General features: G+C 34.5%; 2 protein-coding genes across 3 annotated transcripts; one reads left to right on the top strand and one right to left on the bottom strand.

Annotated features, from left to right (window-relative positions):
* Window positions 1-4038: 4038 nt before the first annotated feature.
* Ino80 (chromatin-remodeling ATPase INO80) lies at window positions 4039-8978 on the bottom strand. 2 transcript variants are annotated; one of them, XM_040720430.2, is made up of 5 exons: window positions 8648-8978; window positions 8277-8589; window positions 6681-8187; window positions 6363-6613; window positions 4039-6297 (listed from the first exon to the last, which is right to left on the bottom strand). In XM_040720430.2, the coding sequence occupies exons 1-5, from the start codon at window positions 8743-8745 to the stop codon at window positions 4441-4443; spliced, it is 4026 nt and encodes a 1341-aa protein (XP_040576364.1). In that variant the 5' UTR covers window positions 8746-8978; the 3' UTR covers window positions 4039-4440. The 2 variants fall into 2 exon arrangements, with proteins under 2 accessions (XP_040576364.1, XP_040576365.1); XM_040720431.2 differs by having other exon boundaries at window positions 6681-8206; window positions 8648-8922.
* Window positions 8979-9739: 761 nt separating this feature from the next.
* Window positions 9740-11657, top strand: LSm7 (U6 snRNA-associated Sm-like protein LSm7). Its single transcript, XM_040720328.2, has 2 exons — window positions 9740-9966; window positions 11397-11657. Exons 1-2 carry the CDS (start codon window positions 9805-9807, stop codon window positions 11568-11570), a joined length of 336 nt encoding a protein of 111 aa, XP_040576262.1. The 5' UTR covers window positions 9740-9804; the 3' UTR covers window positions 11571-11657.
* Window positions 11658-12164: the final 507 nt, after the last annotated feature.

Genomic DNA, 12164 nt, shown 5'->3' on the forward strand with positions numbered 1-12164 from the left:
TTCGTTTTATAGAAATTAATTTGAGTGCATTCTGGTGTTGAGTCTTTTTACTATAATAAGTTCGGTGCTACTAGCCCAGGGACGTCCGCAAAATTGGAATAATTTTGGAATTTTTTTGAAAAAAAATCCAAAAAACCATGGCTATTTACAATAAAATTTCAAATATTAAATTTTTTAGAAAAAAAAATTCCAAAATCGCGTTATTCACAAAAAATTGAATGAAAAACATTTCCAAGAAATTTAATATGTGAATTATTTTATCTAAAAAATTAATTTCTTTGGTGAGCAGATGTGGATTTTTGAAAACAATTTCCAAAATCCACAGCCATTCACACAATATTAAATTTTTTGAATTTTTTTTCCAAAATCCATAGCTATAAACAAAAAAATTAAGTTTTTTCAAAAAAAAAGTTCAAATATTAAATTTTTTGCTCTGCTCCATAATTTGCCAGAAAGAAAAAAATTACACCTATTTTCGGTTAAAAATATTCCGTCCTGACCAATAAATATAATTTCTAGTAAAAAGCAAAAATTTCTTTCTTTGGTGGTGGATTACAGCCTCTCAGCCCAACCCCTGTAGTTGTATATATAGGGTATATAAATCATATTTCAACAAAGTTAGTCAATATTTGTGAATAATTTAACAGAGTCTGAAGTGAAGGCATTCTCTATTTTTGAATAATAATAAAAAAAAGATATGAGAAAGGAAAATTCTATATTAACCCCGGAAACTTATCACAGATACTCTTTTAGGAATATAAAGGATGATTGGTGTTGTGTTAGTCCTTATTTATTCGGTCTAGTCCGGACTAGTTATGAAAATCTTGTATATAATAAAGATTAATTCTTCAGATTACCAATTCCAAAAAATGGGATAGCTAAAAATGGACACGATTTACATCACTACTTAGGACCGTCGGTCTTTAATACTGTATTAGTACAAGAACAGACAAGGAAGAATAAATAAAGTCATCAAGGGCTGAACTTAATTAGTTATTGGAACTGAAATGCAAGACTGAATTTGAAGTGACTCCAGTCTTCAGTTCGAAATAAGGACTGAGACAACGCTCATAACAATGATAGTACCAGGCATATTCTCATGGTACCATGGATGATGCCAAATACATTGATAAATATACTTAAGTGTCCTTAAGTCTCATAATTTATACTTATGTAAGTATTCATGAAACATCGAGTACAGATATTTGGTTTAAAAAGTAGCACTTATTCATGAATATTTAAATAATTGCGAAAGTAAATTTTAAAAAAAGACTTCCCTAATTTCCCTTAAAAACATTAAGTATTTTTATCAATTTTAAAATTTTCAGTCGAAAGTATTTAAAAGTGTCATAAATAATAAATACTATCTAGTTATTGCGTTGGTTAAAAAATCCAGATTCTACAGATTTGTTGAAAAATGAAAATTGCCTACAATTTGACAATATAGCAAGATGGAATTCTAAGCTTAAGATGATCAGATCTGTTCTCTTAATTTCGGAATATTAATTGAGTTTTTGCAGGGAACTCCTAAATTAATTTATTTCTGGTATAAGTAGACTAACTCATAAAGTGGGATTGAGACAAACAATAAATAAATTAGAATGGGCACAGTAGAGCACAAAAACCTACCCCAAAAATCAAATTGATTATAAGTTATGGTCGATTATGCAATTTTTAAGTTTTGTGTTACCTTAACCTTTACTTCTTAAAATTTAATAGCCTCTTACTGTGACCATATATAATCTTCCTACCAAGTTGAATCTAAATATATCTGTAACTTTTACCGTAATCCCAGTGATTAACAAACAAACAGATGCAAAAACACTCCGTAAACTTCGTTGGTGGAGGTAATTAGTGTTGTGACAGTCATTATTTAGGACTCGCATCCCTTCCACTTCAGTCCTGAATATCACTTATAAAGTTCGATCCTTGATGATGTCACTCAACTTTTTCTTTTTTCTTTATCAGTTTTAGTACTGACAGTACGAAGGACCGATAGTCTTAAGGAATTATAGAACTGGTCGTAAGACTGGACTAGACCGGACCAAATGAATAGGGACTGGCACAGCACTAGACCAAGTTATTAGAAATACAAGTTTAAACCATCATGTCAATTATCAATTTGATGTACCGTACCGACTGCTGGGGAAGACAGACAGATTTTGACGTCATAGAGTATATTAATTGTATGATTAATAGTTACAATATATATACTCTTTGACATCACTATTAAAAAGCGTGGTGGAAGTCAAACATCAGTCAGAATAGCGATATGGTATAACCTTGTATTTCTATTAACCATGCACTAGAGTTAATTATTCATAGTACTTGCACTTGTACTTAGATATATTATAAGTACTTGTAAATTACTTAAATAGCTCAAGACAATAAGCCTAATACTTGTATTTTCAATGAAATACTTGTACTTGACTTTAGTACATTTAAATGTACTTGACCCCATCTCTGGATAGTACTTCATATTTTCAAATAAAGAAGATTAATTTAATCTGTCATTGATTTAAGCTCCAACCTCCTGTCCGAAAAAGAAATGCCAAGCATCAGTATGAATTTCTAAATATGAATCGAATTTTCGGAGGATAGAAGAGCATAAGTGTCTTAAATTTGACCACCATTTATTGTCACTCAGACTCTGAGATGACAATCTGATTGATCGCTTATAACCGGCATGAAAGTAGCTTCAAAATTTCCTCCCTTTTTTTTTTTGGGTCTGATTATTCTTTAGTTTATGCCCTTAGATGTTTGTGGGTGCATACAGTAACTTCCCACTTGCATCCAAAAAATGTATTTTATATGCAAGAGCAGCCTTGCAGACCTTGACAAGCTTTGCTTTCAGTGTCAGGGCTCCTCTCTTGCTGCCTATTCGCTGCATCCTTCTCTTTGATTCACCAACATCCATGTTCTTGGAAAGAACATTTCTTGTTCAAAATGTTGAAAACTTAACAGACTGACGACTTAAGCTAAACACCCTCGTTGCTACATTATTCATTCTTAGATCCAGTAATCACACAGTTCTAAGATATTAAGCGTACAATCAAAAATGAGGCGTAGACAGACAAAGTTTGCTTTATTAAAATAGAAAGATAGTCCCCCAATATGGCTTTGCATTCTATTATAGGGGCTGGTAAACATCCTGCATGACTTCTGTGCAGATGCACGGCGCTAGTATCATAGCAAAACTCAATAGCATTGTATACGATAATTTTGACTGAAAATAAGTAGGAAGTCCAAGCTTGTAGTAAAGTTAATATCACAAAAAAATGGTGCCACTGTGTAATTATAATTTTTCGAGAGAAGTTTGAATTCCTATTTGTGTTTAAATTTGAAATCTTGTCAGGTTTTGACTAGATAGAGATCGCCTTATTAGCTGTAGAACGTTTTCTCGTGACTTGGTGTAGCAACGGGGAAGTATAACTATGCCTTATTGTACTATAGAATCTTCCAGATTGTCTGTATCGTTTTTTGTGTACATTGATTTTAATGTTCTATTCTGCCTATTTGCCCGCTACTCCACCAAAAATTGACCTAAGACTCAACGTCAAAGTATCAATGGCAATTGGGAAGAGTTCATAGGCAATACTCTATTTTCTCCGATGCTCCAACAAAAATCTATCTAATAAAATATTTCTCTATAATTCCTCGTCCATAATATAATATATTAAAAAAAAAAAAAGATTTCAACCAAGTTTAATAGAAATAAAACTAATCTTGATTTTTACAAATCTACTCATTTTTAGTGATTTTCAGTACATATTACTTTGATTTATAAATATAATAAAAAACTTGATTATATATTTACGACTCTAATTCAAATATCACTGTTTATAATAGACATCAAGTAGTATTCAATGAAAGTGTTAAATCTATTTTTATTATTTAAGCCATTTAATGGAGTTTCCTTCTGTTAGGTTGGAATTTATGACGTCAGTGGAAAGGCCCAATAATCTTATTTAAGAATTACAACAATTAAAACCTGTACAAATTTTACTTTAATGGCACATTTTTAATAATACTTCGTAGTTAAGGTATACGTCAAGTCACATTGAACATTTTATTGCTTTCATTTGAACAGGAAAACAAATATTTCGATAAAATTTGAAAGTTTAAACATCGATTTACGTACAAATAACAATGATTATCATCATTAAAAAAATACTGACTTCAATTCATAATAACTAGACAGACATACTAATTATATCAAGCTCCAGGACTGATATTCAACATATATTAAAAAATCCTCAACAATAAAAGACATGCAGTTGGCTACTACATATTATAATGTAACTATTTAAGCATATTGGTCAGAAAAATACAAATATAAGTGACGCGTGTGTGTGTTTTGACATTTTACAACAATGAATGGTTTGTTGATCTGAAGGAATACAAGGGCATCGCGTTATACGACGATAGTGACGTGTGTGATTAGATAATTCCATCTACAGGGTTTAATGCTGCAGGTCGTTTGATTTTAGAGGATCCACCTCGACTGCCTTGATGACTTGGACCTACTTGAACTTTGCTTCTGGGTCTACCTGGCCCTCTTTTAATAGAACTGTGAGGAGAAGTAGGAATGAGCTGAGACATTGAAACGGATTCTCCTCGTCCAGCAATATTGGGAGTTACTCTTGGCCTTCCTCGTTTATTACCCGTTCCTCTTTTCGTTTTTTTAGGACCTAATTTTTCACCCAAAAAGTCGAATAAAGGAAGAGGCTCAGATGAGGATGAGCAATTATCATCATCGATACAGGGAGCTTCGTCATCCGTCTTTATTTTTTTAGTTGGCGTTTCAGGGATTTCTTCCTTTTTCCTTTTTGAAGTTTTTTGCTGCTCCTGGATCGAAGACTCTTCCCCCCTTCTAGCATTATAACGACGCTCCGTCTCTTCATCATCTAGAAGAAGACAGACAACTTCGTTTGGTTTGAGTTGTTCATTTTTTCCTTTAAAGCTACCTCCTTGAATGACCATTCTTTGGATCTCTGATTTTTCTCTCGCTCTTTGTAATATCCGTTCCTCTATCGTTCCCTTACATATCAAACGATACACAGTTACTTGCTTTGTTTGACCTAATCGGTGAGCTCTGTCCATTGCCTGCTGATCAACAGTAGGGTTCCAGTCACTATCATAAAAGATAACAGTGTCTGCTGCTGTCAAATTAATTCCGAGTCCACCAGCTCTAGTAGATAAAAGGAAGGCAAATATGTCAGACCTTTCTTGAAAATCTGCTACCATATCTCGTCGTTCATGAATCTTAGAGCTCCCGTCTAATCGCATGAAAGTGTACTTTTTGTGCCACATATACTCCTCTAAGAGATCAATCATCCGGGTCATTTGTGAGTAGATTAAAACCCTATGGCCCTCTTCCTTTAATCTCGCTAAAAGTGAATCCAAAACAAATAACTTTCCAGCATCAGACACCAAGGTTTGCTTATTAGGAATGACAATATGACTCCAACCATGAGTAGGTCTAGAAGCTGTAAGCCCACCGACTGGAATATGACTAAAACAAGAATTACGGTTTTCATATCTGTGAGCGTAATCGTTGTTTCCAAACATTATTTCGTTATTCCATTGAGCTTGACGTAGGAGATGCCAGGCACATGAACGATCATAAGAATACAAAGTCCTTTTCAAAGCCCCAACAGAAGGGCAAAGATCGTACAAAAAAGCAGGCATATCTACGGGCTGACAAGGAAATACCATTTTAGGGCGTTGAACGTACGGAAACTCAGGAAGGAGATTCTTAATATAATCTTCATCTGCATCTTCATTAATATCTTCTATCTTAATATTTCTTCTACTGCGTACAAGACGATGAGAAAGCGTTTCTGGCATTGATCGGAGTATAATATCAGAATGAGAAATGAAAGTCTTAGCTGGATTCACAAACACTAATCCAGAATCTGACAAGAATGAATCGTGGTTCATATCTTCCAGCATAAGAGTATTGGAGAAGGTACTCTTCTTGAGTCGACGTTTCTTTTCAAAAAGAGCAGATATTATCTTCCATCTCTCAAGTAAGGAACCATATGAATAAAATTGTTCTTTTGGACTCAATCCTATAAAACGAGTGTAAGAGAAACCTCCAGTGTTCTCTTTGATTGATGCGTGTACGTTATTAGGATGGAAAATGTTCAGTTTGTTCATTAATATATGCAGTTTATTTGTTCTTCTTGAGACATAATCATGATATAGTAGCTTAGGAACAAGGTAAGGATTTGTAGGCATGATGAATGGTGATCTAGCTTCTCTTCTTTCAAATAACTCAGGATGATTACATACCTGTAAATGACATTAAAAATAGAAAAAAAATTAGGATTACATTTAATAGTAGGGTGAATTCAAACCTTTCTAAACTGCATCACAAGGTTCATAAGACTAGAAGTTAAGGCAGAGTTATGATTTTGAGAACCAAGTCCGGAAAGTAATTCCTCTATGTGAATTTTTTTCTTAAGACCCATATATAACAGCTTTTGCCGGATTGTTAATGGACAATAGAGTAACACTTCCAATTTATCAGTCAGTTCATTTTCTACATCTTTCTTTATTCGACGTAACATGAAGGGTTTTAATATTAAATGTAATCGGCTTATTTGTTCTAGAATAAATGTAAAATGGAATGAGACATTACTCATATAAAAAAGATTATAGAAATGGATTCTTACTTTCGTCAATCTGTGACTTATTCTCAGCAGTTGATTCTATGTCTTTAGAAAACCAATCATTAAATTCTTGATGAGAATCGAATAAAGTAGGCATAACAAAATGAAGGAGAGACCACAGCTCAGCCATTGAATTTTGAATGGGTGTGCCAGAAAGCAAGAGTCTATTTCTACATTTGAATTCCAATAGCATTTTCCAGCGTTGCGAAGAAGACGACTTGATGGCTTGCGCCTCATCCAAAACGAGATATTGCCATTTGATTCGATTAAAATATTTGAAATCCGAAATAACAAGTTGATAACTCGTTATAACAATATGAAATGACGCGGACTGAGTATGAAGATTCTTTTGATCCCAAAAATGTCTCAAGACTTTTCGCTCCTGCGGAGATCCCCAATAAGGAACAACTTTGAAAGAAGGTAAAAATTTTGTTACTTCTTGTTGCCAATTGTGGAGAGTCGAGGCAGGGGTTATTACTAGAAAAGGGCCCCAAATGTTGTACCTTTCAGCAATATATGCAAGTAAGGACAGAGCTTGAACCGTCTTGCCCAATCCCATTTCATCAGCTAGTATTCCATTAATACCTTGATCGTATAGATTCAAAAGCCAATTCATACCCTTTAGCTGGTACGCCTTGAGCATCCCTTCAAAAATACTAGGTTGTTCTCGCTCTTCCTTCATTTCTTCCGAAGAGGACATTCGAAGCCCAACACTACACGGATCCAAGTCTTGATCATAAACTCGACTTCTAGAGGCATGCACTTCTAAGGCATTGATCGCGTTATCTTTAGCAGACGTTTTTTCGTATTCACAGTCATAGTCATCCCCCAATCTTCGCATTTCATCCGTCTTGTCTTCTTCATCCAAACGACTCAAGATGGATCCTTCAGAACTGTAGGATGACGTTCCAATTTTGGAAGCCATGAAATGCGCATATAATTCTGTTTGAGTGATGAGAAAGTTCAGCTTCCTTTGTTGTCTTTTTGCTTCGAGTAATTCAACATCCATCTTCCGTTGCTCTTCGGCCACTTTTTCTTGTTGCCGTTTCTGTAATTTTTCTGCTCTATCGAACCTACGCCAATAGGCCTGCATTTCCCTGGATAATCTTTTAGCCCTCCAGACCGTTTCTTTCATAACGCGTTGAGATTGCATGGCTCTCTGACGCACAAAACGCATACAGTTCGTCGCCACTCTTTTACTGTTGACAAGTTTTTCTTTTTGACTTAGATTACGAGCTTTTTGCGCCTTTGATATCTCCTTCTTCATTATACTCACCCAAGCTCGTCGTCGACGCGTGTTTAATTGCTCAATCGTTGGCGGCCGAGGTGTATACCCCTGATTTTTATATTTTTTCCCTTCATCACTCCCATCACCCTTTTTTTTACGCCTTTTCTTTGGAGGAGGATCCGGCCTTAGTTTTGACAGTTTGTTCATGGATGTAAGAGAGATATTGCTGGAGGAGTGGACTTTGGAGTCTGTGTCGTCCTCATCTTTACCGTTGGGAACATTCTGTAAATGAATTGTGAAACTACAAACAAGTTCGGCCCTATTCATTTCTACGAAGCATAGGGATTTAATAAATCAATGGGTATTATTACGTCTGGCAGATTGCGGAGTTTAGCCCGGGCTTTCTTTCTCTCGAGGTGAGAGGCGAAGAGACTCTGAAAACTTTCTTCCGTAATCACAACATCCCACTTGGAGTCTAAATCCGAGTCTGAAGAGGACTCTTCCTCCTCCTCCTCCTCCTCTTCCTCCTCCTCCCATCCATCCATCTTCTTCTGAATCTCAAGGTATCTCCGACACTTTTTCATGCGATCGAATATGAGGGCCTGGCTCTTGCGTGTGAGGGACACTTGGCGGCACTCCTCTTCCGCCATGTTCAAGACTTCAGAGTCATCGTCCGAAGAGTAGCTGCAAGCAAAGAGGTCATTTCACGTATCAAAGAGACGTAGCTCTGGAACCTGCTTACATATGGGATCCCTGCCCGCTCCCTCCTCCACCCAAAGCGCCAGAGGATATCTCCATCACGAAGTGGTCCATGGATAAAAGTGGGGATTCGCTCTCCATCTCCTCGCTTCTAATTGAATTCTTCACTAAGTGATTACCTTGGAGCGCCCAGAGTTACTTGATTTTTTTCTTCTTTTTTCTTTCCTTTTCATTCGTCTCTATTCTTCTACTCATAAAGAAGTTTTTATTTGTTGTTAGTAGTGAACCCGCCATGACACTTACAACGGAAGCAAAGTCTCTTTTTCTTTTTACTCTACTTACTCACTAACTACGCAATGGCACAGCAGGGCTACAGCAACCAACTTACTCAAACGCTCTCTTTCTCTCTCTATCTCTCTCCTCATCTACAGCTTCCTACCTCTTTACAGCTCTCTCTTTCTGGCATCATGCATTTCTTTTCAAAGAGCGGAGAAAGCAAGAGGTGACAAAGCCTACTACTTGGTCGCTGGGCTTACTTAGGCAGACACACAATAATTTTCCTAGGTTAAAGAAATTTTATGCAGCTGTTGTCTTTAGTCTACATCAAGATATTACATTAAAAGCCGGAGGAAAAAAATCCGCCCAATAAATTATTGGCTGTTTCGGCAAAACGCTATTACAGTAACAATACAAAAGTTAACAGCTAAAATCAATAGAACAGTTGTTAGTGTATCTTGTCACCTCTATATATGTAGATTTACGCAATTAACTAACCATTCGTACCCACCCTCTCAATTATGTTCATCATTGAGACGGTATTCTGACAATTTATTTAAATAAAAATGATCCATAAAATATATGTTACGCATAAAATTAGACAGAATATGACTTCCATCATTATATTCTCCAATAAACAAAAAAGATGGTATTTCAGTTACTTCAATGAACTTATAGATAACTTATATAATGCGTCATTCCACAATGTTATTGTAAGTCACAGTGTGTGTGTATTTTGGGAATAAATTTAATGTGACGTCATTTTACGTCATAATAAATACTATATTTTATTATTAGATAGCTGGTTCGAACTCATAATTTTGCGTCATTTTTTATACAATTGGCTGGTTCGATCTCTTGTATGTTATTTATTGGATACTATTTTGGGCGCTGCATGTAGTTGATCTTATTTTAGTGAGTAGCATGAGTAGCGGTACGGCCTCGAATACAGGGGCTTCCTCAGCAGATAAACGGAAGAAAGAGTCTATTTTGGAGTTAGCCAGATATTTGGAAAAGGATATTCGGGTCAAATTCATCGGTGGACGTGAATGTTCGGGGACTCTTAAGGGATATGATCCACTTTTAGTAAGATTTTCACGTTTTCTGAATTGAAGGCATTTGAATTAATATCATTGAATGGGATTTTTGAAGACAAGCTCTTATTGGATCGCTCCATGTGTATTGTACGGCAATTTAGAGGCTTATTCCAACATTTATTGACTATTCCAATAGTCAATTAGTCATTTAGTCGATGAGAGGGATGACAATTACGTACATCACTCAACCTCTCACTCTCTTGGTTGCTTAATACTTCATTCTAGGATCCAAATACTTAAAGACCCACCTTTGCTGCATATCTCTTAACTCTTTTATTTAAGGCGGACGTTACGAATATTTGCCTCTACTTTTACATAGTTAATAATACAACTTAGTTAGTCTCATTAACGTAATATAAGTGAAAAACTTCAAAGAGTAAAACAGGACTCTTTAATTTTGAGTAAAAGCATATGTGGCCCTGTAACACAAAATTTAAACCTGAAGTATTTTTCTCAAAATTGATCTTGCATTCCATTTTTATTCTTCCACGAATTATCATCCATTTCTATCAACAAGTTACTCTTATTATCCATTTTTGTCTGCTGGAAATTGCTCTTAAAGTAGCTGAAATTTTTTATTTGATAGGCTAATATAAGTCTTTAAATATAATAAAGGGTTGAAGTTATAGATAAAATTCTTGAATATCTTAATTTAATTCACACATTTGAAGTCATAGCCTATAACGGACTCAAATATCTTTGAAATAATGAGGGTGTATGCATATATGAAGTAAAAAAATATATTTGCATTCCTTTTTTTTGATTGCATATTAAAAAAACTAAAATCTTAACCCAATATCTAATTTTTACCAACTTTTTGTTATTAAAGAATCAACTTTATAAGGTATAAATACGTTTCAAGGTGTATTTATTCCACGCAAATTATATTCTCTAATTGGTATACACAAAGATATCCGTATATTTAATCTAGATTTGTAGATGAAGTGAGTGATGTTTTACAAAACCAGCCCCAAAAAAAAAGTATGCACATTTTTCGTGGGTGTATTCTACCTTGAAATTACTTCAACAATGCAAATTGTATTAATATTTATTGTTAGTATTTGGGCGATAGAGAAGTGTTACTCTATAGATATTTATCGCTTTTTTATCCAGTAAGCAACCCCTTTTATTTGCTTCTTCTGAATTTCTGAACTTCTGAAACTATAGTGCAATTTTAGAGTAACTTTTAATCTATAGAGTTCAACTTCTCCATTTCCCAAATACTAAAAATAACTTGTTATAAATATGAAACTGACTAATTAATGAAACAAAAATTATACAACACACGAAAATGACATTAAAGAAATACAATAAATAAGCGATTTGAAATGAATAGTACTCGAAATAAGTTTTATTGTTAACTCCCTCTGAAACTATATTTTATAGTTTAATTCATATATCTTTATTTTTCATTTCTAGAATTTAGTATTAGACAATGTTACGGAATATCTTCGAGATCCTGATGATCCTTACAAACTAACAGAAGATACTCGTCCTCTAGGGTTGGTAGTTTGTAGAGGGACTGGCATTGTTCTTATTTGCCCGCAGGAAGGCATGGAGTCAATCTCAAATCCATTCATAGCGCAAGAGTAACAATAATAATGTATTATTCTACTGACTTTTTTTTTCATAATGTATTTGTGATACTTCATTATATTGAATAAATAAGATAATATTTCATTCCTTGGTCAAGATTATGTATAAGGGGTGGGATCCAACTTCATTTTACCTACTTTTAGTTGTAATTACTTACTTATATAATCGTGGCATTTATCAAACTCAAGAACAATTAGATTATTTATATATAATTTTTGTTAATAGTCCCTCCACTTTCAAAAACGATGCGCGGAGCCTGGAGATTCAACTTTCTTTTAGCATAACTATTGTTCTAATATAATGAGTCATTCATTAAACTCAAGTCTAATAAGGTGACGCACATTGTTCCATATCAAAAAACATGGATTTACTCGCTCCTTTGATTAATTAATCACTAAAGCTAGGATTTAGTTGCGATCTACAACTTTCCACTATGATTGCAACTCTTACCTATGTTAGCACCAAAATGATAACTTTTAACTCTTTTTTTAATACTAGTAATACATAAAACAATGTATGTAAATAAATTGTAAATCCGCTAATTGCTGAAACGGAGTCCTCTTTTTTAAATCACCCAAGAGACTGGAACCC

This window comes from Lepeophtheirus salmonis, chromosome 10 (genome assembly GCF_016086655.4).
Source record: "Lepeophtheirus salmonis chromosome 10, UVic_Lsal_1.4, whole genome shotgun sequence".
In the NCBI taxonomy this organism is placed as follows: Eukaryota; Metazoa; Arthropoda; class Copepoda; order Siphonostomatoida; family Caligidae; genus Lepeophtheirus; species Lepeophtheirus salmonis.

What these genes read in the sequence shown, in the direction of transcription:
- Ino80 (XM_040720430.2), bottom strand. Translation starts at nt 8,745, where the DNA reads ATGGAGAGCGAATCCCCACTTTTATCCATGGACCACTTCGTGATGGAG. An exon ending in AGCGGGCAGGGATCCCATAT is followed by an intron (nt 8,590 to 8,647) that starts GTAAGCAGGTTC and finishes CTTTGCTTGCAG; the next exon opens with CTACTCTTCGGACGATGACT. An exon ending in AACTCCGCAATCTGCCAGAC is followed by an intron (nt 8,188 to 8,276) that starts GTAATAATACCC and finishes ATTCATTTACAG; the next exon opens with AATGTTCCCAACGGTAAAGA.
- LSm7 (XM_040720328.2), top strand. Translation starts at nt 9,805, where the DNA reads ATGAGTAGCGGTACGGCCTCGAATACAGGGGCTTCCTCAGCAGATAAA. An exon ending in AGGGATATGATCCACTTTTA is followed by an intron (nt 9,967 to 11,396) that starts GTAAGATTTTCA and finishes TTTCATTTCTAG; the next exon opens with AATTTAGTATTAGACAATGT.